Source organism: Echinops telfairi, unplaced genomic scaffold, assembly GCF_000313985.2.
Source record: "Echinops telfairi isolate 266 unplaced genomic scaffold, ASM31398v2 ScPeMD7_7416;HRSCAF=8454, whole genome shotgun sequence".
In the NCBI taxonomy this organism is placed as follows: domain Eukaryota; kingdom Metazoa; phylum Chordata; class Mammalia; order Afrosoricida; family Tenrecidae; genus Echinops; species Echinops telfairi.
This window is the reverse complement of record NW_022111316.1, coordinates 1,135,369-1,145,728: the sequence shown is the minus strand read 5'-3', so window position 1 is coordinate 1,145,728 and position 10,360 is coordinate 1,135,369. Positions and strand designations below refer to the sequence as shown.

The window sequence follows — 10,360 nt, the reverse complement described above, 5'->3', positions numbered from 1 at the left end:
TCGTTATGAATGAGGGGCACCTAACAACATGGCTGAAAAAGCAGCTAGACTGGTTTTTCTCTTTTGAACGAAGGGCTGGCCCCACTCCCTTCTTGAGATCCAGGCATAGTGTTTGTAGCCTTCATCTGCTTCGCCAACAACACCCCACGAGACCACACTCCCGGAAGGCAGAGTGCAGGCCCAGCCCAGCATTGGCGGGATGAATGGCTGAAAGACGATGCTTGGAGACCCAAAGGAACCCCAGGTCCTGCCCTTCTGAGTGTAAAGAACTCAGGTTTCTGCGGCTGCATGGGAAGTGTCTTCCCCTGGGCCCGAAGTTCCCGGGTGAGCAGCGCCGTGTGTCCAAGGCTGCAACTGACCAGAAGCGGGCTGCCAGGCCTCACGTCCAAGGCGACTCTGGGTAGATGGGAGCCCCTCACCTTTGGGTTAGGAGGACAACGCTTATTTAACAACTAGTACCACCCACCAACTCCCAGGCTCCTTTGTATTATAAGTGGCTTCAAATCCTTTGGAGATGGAAGAAAGAAGAGAATCGATAATACTTCACTTAAAAAACGGGAAAGTTCCCTGCTTGCCACTAAGTGGCTGCTTGCGCTTGGAGAATCCCTTCTTCTACCACGTGTGGGTACCTACAAGCATTGTTCTAGGCTCTGGGGAGATAGCCACCCACAAATGAAACCAACCCAAATCCACTGCCTTTGAGTTGACTCTGAGCCTAAAGGATGGAGTAGAATGCTCCCCCCTCCAGGGTTTCCTAGGTCATAAACCTGTACAGAGGCAGACTGCTTCATCTTCCTCCCACTGGAGCAGCTGGTGGGTTTGAACTGCCCACCCTTCGGTGAGCAGTCGAGGTCTGAGGCCACTGTGCCATCAGGGTTCTAGGAATAGAGCCATGGGTCAAAAAGATCAAGATCCCTGCCTTCAGGGACCTGAAGCCCCACCAGGGAACCTATTCGGGACTCTCGGTGAAAGCCAGGGGAGGCTAGATTCTTTGAGGAGGTTCTCAGTCAGCTCTTATGGTTGTGGGAAGGTGGAGGTATGCCTGACACAGGTCCACAGAGAAGCCAGCACCGCCCTCCCCTTCGATCACACACCCAGACGGACCCAAGCCACTCCTCCCCCGACTTGACCTATCAGCTCAGATCCACTCACCTGCCACAATGACAGAAGTAAAGCCAAAGAACATCCCCAGCACCATCTTCCTCAGAGTCGAGGGAAGCACGTTGTGCCGAACCAGGAAGGGATCCAGTAAATGGTCCTTTACTGGGACCAGGATTACCACGACCACCACGTTGGCCAGGAGGAGCCAGGCTTGCGGGATCTGGGAGGAGGGAGGTCGGGGGCTGTGGTTGGGAGACCTGGACTCCAGACTTTCCAGGAGACCCACTGTCAGCCCTGAACTCAGCCTCCTCAGCTGTGGCGCTGGTCAGGGGTTGATCGAGATGGCAAGTTCTAACATCTATCAATTGGTGGTGGCTGCCCAGAAGATCCCTGGATTCAGCGTGGAACACTGTTGAGATTGATTAATGATGTCTGCTATGGGCAAGGAATAGGGATGTGGTGGCAAGTATGCCATGCATCTGCCAGCTCTGAACAGCTTTGATATTATGAATTGGTCTTAAGAGTCTGGGTGAAAGATGGCAATCTGGGCGGGGTTCCTAGGGGGTCCCAGCAAGGGAGAAAATAGGGGTTGAGTCAAATAGGTGCCTGGATTGGCCTGATCTGAGGCCCTGCTGCAAATGGGGCAGTGAATTCTCTTTTCCATGCAAGGGAAGTTGGCTGTTTTCTCTTGAGCTGTTGGGCATCCTGGCAGGACATCTGGCCCAAGCTTGTCCACCCTCCAGGTACCCTTCTGTATCCCAAGAATCCTGGTGGCTGGGAGAGGGGAGAGTGGAAGCCACTTCCTTTGTCCTTTGCTCAGAGGGAGCCCCCGCCCACCCTGAGCTGGTCACTCACCGTGTAGCTGTTCGGCAGGGCGCGCAGGGCTGTGGAGATATTGGCAGGGCTCGCTTGGAAGATGTTGGGGATGTGGAGGTGGAGACCCTGCAGGACATACGTGGACTGCATCTGCAGGGAGAGACAGACATGAGTGGGAACGAGAAAGACGGCCAGCTCCTAGGCAGGCAGGCTTCAGCCATGCTACAGGGCAGCTGGACAGCCAGCTCTGTCCTGGCCTCTGCAGGAACCAGGCTTTTCCATGCATTGAGAGCCAGGCTTTGCTCGGGGCTCCCAGAGCAGAGAGGAGGGGCTGCAGTGGGCGAGCCGGGGAGGGAGGTCCATGTAGTGTCTCCAGCAGGCCCAGCTCCTCGCTCGCGGGATGGGTTAGATAAGGACACGGTTGTCCCCACGGGGAGTTCTCATCTCACACGGAGACCAAGCTGCGGCCCACAGGTTGTCATAGCCAAAGCTAGGTAAACATTTGTCAGCCAGAATGGGTGCCACACACAGCTCTGGGTTCCCCGGAGAGGGGCCCAGGGGAAACCCCAAGTGGGGAGGGCTGCGGCCACCGAGTGAGAAGAATGCCATTACCTGACGACTGGCAAGGCCAGGCATCTGCCATGGAGTCTCCACACCACGTCCTTGTCCCACCATGGACTCTCCCTACCTCTGTGCCACCCCCAGGTAGCAGGCTGACCCTGGGTGGCCCTGTTTTCTGTGCTATCATAAAGTGGAAAGAAAGAATTGTGACTTCTGATTTTGGTGTGTACTGATGATTACTAGCTAGTATCTAATTTGTGCAATCACAATTTTAGGGGGAGGGGTTGAGCTGTAGGACATTGTCTTGCTCTATACTTACTCAAGGGTCCTACAAGGGGGTGTGGGAATGAATGCATGACCACTGGGATTGACTGGTGCCCGGATTTCTCTCTCTCTCTCTCTCTCACACACACACACACACACACACACACACACACACACACACACCTCTCTAACCAACCTTCCCCCTAGGAAGCAATATGGGGTGGGAAGCAGTTGTCCCGCTAGTCTTGCAGAATGACATTTACTAAAGGAGCCGCCCAGGTCCCCTGAGACCCCAGGCAATCCCAGTTGAGTCGTCAGGTGTGACCAGGAATCTGAATTTCTTTGAAAAGCCTCCCAAGCGATCCTGAGACACAACCCGGCTGGGGAACTCATGGGAAAGCACTGTGTGTGGCCTCGAGTAGCCCCTTCTCTGGGCCTCGGCTGCCCAGCCAGAGCATCAGAACACGTGAGTGCCAGAGAGCCTCTAGTCTGAGGCATCAGAGTCCCCCAGAGTGATGAGGAGACTCCGCTCCACGGTGCCTCCTCTTAGGCCACCTGCCAATTCCACAAATGTCCTGGGCGTGGGGGTTTGCGCCTGGACCCTCAGCAGCAGTTCGCTTGATTCTTCCCCTTTCCCCCCACCTTGGACTCCATGGCGAGTGGTGAGCCCCGAGAGACCTCTGGGGGGGCCAGTCCCATGTGAATTTCCCCGTGAGAAGACTGGGGAGCAGGCGTCCCCCAGGCCTAAAGGGCAGAGGGTGCTCACCTGGAAGTACACCATCCAGTAGGGCACCAGGGTCACCATGACAGGCAAGAGCTTCACCAGCACCTGGAAGTTAGCGATGTCTTCTTGCGGGGAGGGGCCGGGCTGGGCATGCCTTTGGTCAGGGAGTAGTTGTGCACCTTGTGGGTCTCTGCAGGGCCCAAAGGACAGCGCATCAAACAGGTCTGCTTAACCCATGTAGTCAATGCCCCAGGAAGGAGAGGGGCCAGGGACGCCACAAGGACCCGTGTAAAGTCGTTCAGGACCTTCTGCCGTGGGTGTCAGCTAACGGGGAGGGAGCCAGTATGTCTGATTCTTAATATTTATGGAGACAGTAGAATTCTTCGCATTATATCCCAGCAGCCTTGCTGGTACCCTCACCCCCATGACCACATCCCGACGACCATGGACACCATCTTTATCAAAGCTTATCTTCAGCGTAGGTTACGCTGTTGCCAGGTGCCGTCCGCGTTGGCTCTGACTGCTAGAGACCGGACGTACAACAGAATGAAACACAGCCCACTCCTGCGCCATGCTCACTGTGGTTATGTTGACCCCGTTGTTGCGACCACTGTGTCAATCTGTTCTGTCAAGGACCCCCCCCCCCATGCACTGCCCTTCTACTTTCCCAAGCACGCCACTGTGCGTACCGACACCATCATCCCCTCTCTACCAGCACCAGCACCACCAAGATGACGAGCATCTTCACACGGCAGGTGCCCATGCCATCAGCCCCTCTCTCACCAGGGCTATCACGATGCCCAGCATCCCTACTTTTCTATGGGAAGCCCACTGCCCTTGGGACCATCACCTCCACCTTGATCTCCTTCGCCCTCCTCAGCCACTGGGGGTGACTGTGGGCTGCTGGACAGGGAATCAGAAGAAAGGACTCTCACTAGGGCAGTGTCCCCAATCTGGACTATGCTTCTCCAGGACACGTGTGGTGCCCCCCTTCACTAAGGTCCCCCTCCTTACCGGGCAAAGTGTCGGTGACACAGCTGAGGGCAGCAGTTTTGGAGGGCCAGCTTCAGCATGGAGGACACTTGGCTGCCCATGGGGGGCTTGGTGATGAAGACAGGGGTGGCAAAGAGGAAGATGAAGAAGGCCAGGCCCACACAGCCCACGACGATGCTGTAGCCCAGCAGGAAGCTGATGTTCTGCTGCACAAAGGCGACCACGAACAGGGACAGCACCGCCCCCAGGTTAATGCTCCAGTAAAACCAGTTGAAGAAGCGTTGGGTGGCATTGCGGCCAAGATCCAAAACCTGCCAGGTAGGGGTGACAGTGAGGGCTCAGGAGGTCCGGGAGCATCGTCCCCTCTGTGCCTGCACCCCTTCTCTTCTCGCCCCCAGATGGGAAGGCCTTCTGCCAAGTGTCTAGGCTCTGATCCCTTAACTAGACACTCAGCAAACATCTGTCGAATGAGTGGATAAACTTGTCTCTTGGGAGTCACTTGCTAATGATCAGGACATTTAGGCACAGCTGTTTGTTCATGCCCACAAGACACGTTGCTGTTTTTTTACTGTCACCAAGTGGTGCGCACAGCAGATGTCCTCGAAGGCGACTTTGTTCCTTTCCGGCTGATGGGTACCTGTCTTCCACTGTGCAACCTGCAAGGTGCATGGTTTCTAGGATCAGAGAAGATGCCAGCAAAGACCTCAAGGCAGCTTCCCATGATTCCATGTGACGTGTGCACATCACCGAGAGAAAGAGGAGGCTTTCTGCTCCCTTGAAGAGCAACAGCCTGACAAGAGTCTCAAACAGTCTTGCTGTCAGGCAAAGACCCTTGTAACCTTGAAAATGCTGAATCGAACTCAATACATGGCCAGATGACCTCCCTCCCTGCAGACCTGACCTGAATAGGTAGGTTCTGGGTGCAAGTACTCTTACAAGTTCCATGACAGAAATTTCTTCCCGGGGTTTTTTGAATGTGGATGGGGATCTTTTCTTTCTTACTTACTATTTGTATTTTGGTCTTTATATTATTATTATTTTATCTTTACTACCTTATTTTGATTTTGTTTTTTATTGCTTCTGTTGGGTTTCCCAGTTAGTGGTGCACAGGAGGAGTGGATGCGTAGTGATAATAACTGATACAGGGGTAGATAGGGGCTGCAGGGCTGAGGGTGCAGGGCTAATAAGAAGGGAAAGGGGATTTCAGGAATAAAAAACGAAGGCAGGAGCAGGGAGGGAGCACTAGAACTGACTGTGACAGCACACATCATCTCGAAGGGAATTTAACCATGAGGAGTGGGGCTGGGAAATGTTCTGAAATTGATATGGTAATGACTGCACGATTCTCCTGGATATGGTTGAAGATTGAACAATTGAACTGTATGAAATGTAAATCATGTGCCAATAAAGCTGTTATTTTAAAAAAGAGTGACAGCTTGAGAAACCCCGGGGGCCGTTCCACCCTGCCCCACAGACTCCTGTGCGTTGAAATGGGCTCAGGGGCAATGCGCTTCGTACATTCCCAGAAGAATAGCTAGAAATCGGGCTTAGAATTTGCCCCTGCAGTTTGGAGCTTCCGAGAATTCAATCAGGGCTCCCCTCTCTCCCCGACTTCCTCCTCCTGATAGCTGTTCAATGGAATGAGAGCTGGCATAATTAGGGAAAGCAGAGGGGAGCCTGGGCCTAGCCCCAGGGTGGTTCTCCCTGTGCAGACAACACAAAACAAAAAGCCATGAGGTCCCCCAGCAAGGTCAGATGGGCTGGAAATCTTTACCCGGGATTGGAATCGATCTCCAGCAGCCAGGCCCCAGGACCCCTTTCAGTCGGTTGCTTTGGGTCAGTGGCACTGGCTGCCCCCTTTCAGACTCTGTTCCCAGGTTAAAGGAGCCCTGGTGGCACGGTTCAGTGATCTCTGCACTGCTAACCGCAAGGCCAGTGGTTCAAAACCATCAGCCGCTCCATGGGGAAAAGGTGAGGCTATCTGTCCCTGTAAAGACTGAACCCAGTCCTGCCTTTCATTGCGCGCTTGACCGGAGCTTGTGCACAGATACAGATATGACGTAAGAGCTCAGGATACACGGAATCTAGGAACAGGAATGGGAGTGGCATTACCAGGAGGGCAGGGGGAAAGTGGGGAGAGGAGGGGAGGAAGGGTGACTGATAGCGATGATCGACACATAACCGCACCCCCGGGGAAAGGAACAACAGAAACCGAGGGGGAAGGGAGACAGCGGTTGGTGGAAGATATGAAAATAATAACAATTTAGGATTTGTCAAGGGGCCACGAGGGTGGAGGTTGGGGGGAGAGGAGCTGACACCAAGGGCTCAATAGAAAATAACTGTCTAGAAAACAATGATGGCAACATATGTACGAATGTGCTCGATACAATTGATGTATGGATTGTTACGAGAGCTGTAAGAGCCCTCAATACAATGTTAAAAAAAAACACGATTTACAGCAGTGGTTCTCAACTTTCCTAATGGCCCAACCGTTTAATACAGTTCATGTTGTGGTGCCCCCCCAACCATAAAATTATTTTCATTGCTACTTCATAACTGTCATTTTGCTACTGTTATGAATCAGGCAACCCCTGTGAAAGGGTCGTTCGACCCCCAAAGGGGTCGAGACCCACAGGTTAAGATCCGCTGCTATAGAGAGTTTTGGAGGCTGTAAATTTTTTATAGACAGATAGTTCTTATACGAACACACATATATACATAATATATTATACACATTATATACATAATTAGGATATGCATCACATACCATTCAGTTTAATCGTCCGGTTACATTAAGATCTGCACAATCATCACCAATGTCAGTTCAGAACGTATTCTTCTTGCACTCATTGTCACTAGCTCCCCGGTTGTCCCATCCTCCCCTGCGAGGTCCCTAGGTGATCAGTCCAATTCTGTCTCCAAGCTCTACCTATCCTGGGCCTCATCTATAGAACGTCATACAAAATACACACAGGAAGCAAACAAGGGAAAACAACTCAAGAACAACCACTAGACAAAACATAGAAAATGCCCACTAAAGGAAAGCATAAGACATTAAACATGGAAACATAAAACATTAAAAGTGGAAACATACCAAGGGCTCAAGCAGAAAGAAAATGCTTTGAGAATGTGCTTGAAACAATGGATGGATTGCTGGATTGTGATAAGAGTTGTATGAGCTCCCAATAAAATGATTTAAAAAAGAAAAAAAATGGAAACAATTTTTAAGATGGGTCAAGCAGAAATCACTGCCATGGATGATAGAGTCACCCCTGTGAGTTTTCCAAACTGTAACTGGTAAGTTACTCAAATGAAAAGCTAGCTCCCGCCCCACCCCGTCCCTTCCCTTCCCGTCCCGTCCCTTCCCTTCCCGTCCCTTCCCGTCCCTTCCCTTCCCGATCTCCCCCTTCCCTTCCCGTCCCCTCGGAGCAGTTGTTAGTTTTGAACTGCGGACTTGTGGATGGTAGTCCAACTAGTTAGTATGACTCCATCAGGGCTCCTAACCCATGATAAGATATTGCAATTAGCCTAACTATATCTGCCTATAATCGACTTTACATTGCTTGAAGCTGTACATCTTCACGGAAGCAAACAGCACCATTTTTCTCCTGAGGTGTGGCTGGTGGGTTTGAACCACCAACCTTCTGGTTAGCAATCCAACACTTACCCCCCAGCACCACTAGGACTCCTTTTTCATAAGCTCCAGCATTTCAGCATCCGCCATTACCCTTCCACCCACAGAAACACATTTCCAGTAACTAAGACCATTTTGCAAAGCGTTCCTTTCTGTAGTTGCATTGCGGAAAAGAAAAGGTTCCCACCCACCCCTCCCCTCTTGTCCAAAGACAATTATGCTCCATAAAGATGCTTTTTAAAATAACAATCCTTTGAAGACACGGTGGTTTACTGTTGGAGAGGGCGATGGAGGGACCCACTGACTGAAAATCCGTGCTCTAGATTTGAAAGCCGAAAATTGAATAAATCCTATTATGAGTAGCTACTTCCACTTACTAATTGGAAGTAAATGAAGATGACAATTGTAACTCCACAGGGACCACCAGGCAGTGCATTTGGGACGGAAATGAGAAGGAGTCTCAACGGATGGATGGCCCTTTCTGAAATCGTGTCTTAAACACCCCGTCCCAGGGACGATGTCTTCCAGATGGTGCCCACCCTCCTGCCCCACGCTTCTGTCTGATTGCCACCCCGCCCCCATCCTCTTCGCTGATGCACCCACCCTGGTCGCATCAAGCAGCCACTTTTCAGAACACATAGCCAACGATGGCCATTCCTGCACTTCCTCTAAGAGTCAAGGTCAGATCCCTTCAGACAGCTTTGCAGCCTCTTCGCCCAGAGTCCGTGGCTCAGTAAAAGGGGAGAGGGGGCTGATTGGGAGCTTCTGTCACTGCTGTTGACATTAGAGACCGGCTCTGCAGCCAGGAGGGACACTGGACAGTGGAAGTGTATGGAGGTGGGTGGGGCTAAGGTCGCTGCAGGGGCGGGGGTGGGATGAGATGTCAATGGAAGAGCAGCATCAAGGGATGATGGGAGATTCCTAACAGCAGCTATTGGCATCTTCTGGTCTGAAAGAAGGTTGGGAGCGGGTCAGCAATGGCCAAGGCGCCTAGGGCAGTGTGTCCCCCATGGCCAAAGGAATGCACCTAGAATGGTTAAGTGATCCAGGCAAGGCCACTGGAAACTGTTGTGTGCAGAAACCCTGTGTGGCCCTAGAGGAAGGAGTCCTTTAAAAAACGTTTAGTGGCCTGATCCTATTCCGTTTAGGTTAAGGTGACCAGATTTAAAGCGGGACACCATTGACTGGGGGTGGGGGTGGTTCTTGATTAAAAATGTGGTCAATATGGACCAAATAGACCGTTCCCTAGCTTGTCCTGCATTCTTTCCAAAAATCGGGGACTTTTTTAAAACGCCAAAAATCGGGACTGTCCCGCCAAAAGCGGGACGTCTGGTCACCTTAGTTTAGGTATCTTTTTTCTTCCACCCTACCCTTTTGTTGACAGACTGCCGTACTTAGATGAAAGACGAGAGAGGCAGGCAACAGGCACGCTGCGTGGGCATGAGATTGGCGGTGGCTGTTGGTTCTCTCGCCTGGGACACAGCACCGGGAAAGACTGACTGCTACAGGGGCAGGAGACGGCTACTGGAAATGAAGGAAAGCCTCAAAGAGCGGGGCTGACGCACACCAGTGGTCTCGGGAAGACGGTGCAGCACTGGCTGGCCACGTTTGGTTCTTGGCACATAAAGCAACGAAGAACATCCCTCTTTCCACATGTTTGTAATTCTCCTGTGTGCACCTCTCATGCTTGTGCACACTACACAGCATTGTGTTTTGACATGGCACAAATCCTTGCCTGATACCCTGCTGAGCTTTCTCACATAGCCCTGTCATTAGCCATTTGCTCATTCATTTCATCAAGGATCTCCCAAGCTCTGAGCCAGGGGCGACAGAGGAAGATGTAGAGATGAAGGTGGTTTTTTTTTATTTTTTATCATTTTATTAGGGGCTCATACATCTCTTATCACAATCCTGGGATGAAGGTGTTTACCCATGGCCTCCACCCCAAAGAGTGGATGAGCTGGGCTCTGAGCCGAGCCTGGCTGACTCACCCCAGGGAGGTGCTGCTGCTTAGAGAGGGCTGCTCCAGCCCGAGCCTCCCTGCCCCCACGCCGCCAGATCCTCACAGCTCCTAAAGATGGGGCCCAAGGTGGAGCTTGAAGCCCACCTGCTGATAACTCCCCACTCGTTGCCTTGCTCTCTCTGTGACCTGTGACAAGGTGATCACTGTTGGGAACCCTCAGCCTCCCTGTCTATGAACCGGACATCATTCAATCACCCACCTCAGCCCAATTCACGGCCAGCGAGTCGATTCCGACTGCTAGCCA

General features: G+C 52.1%; 1 protein-coding gene across 1 annotated transcript in view; it reads right to left on the bottom strand.

Moving 5' to 3' along the window:
* Positions 1-10,360, bottom strand: part of SLC15A3 (solute carrier family 15 member 3) — a gene marked incomplete at its 5' end in the record, with an annotated part of 19,940 nt that overhangs the window by 7,020 nt on the left and 2,560 nt on the right. Inside the window, 4 exons of the mRNA XM_004715037.2 lie at positions 1,153-1,321; positions 1,957-2,067; positions 3,509-3,656; positions 4,481-4,770. Of these exons, the coding sequence (XP_004715094.1) occupies positions 1,153-1,321; positions 1,957-2,067; positions 3,509-3,656; positions 4,481-4,770 (718 nt within the window). The remainder of the gene's footprint in view (positions 1-1,152; positions 1,322-1,956; positions 2,068-3,508; positions 3,657-4,480; positions 4,771-10,360) is intronic.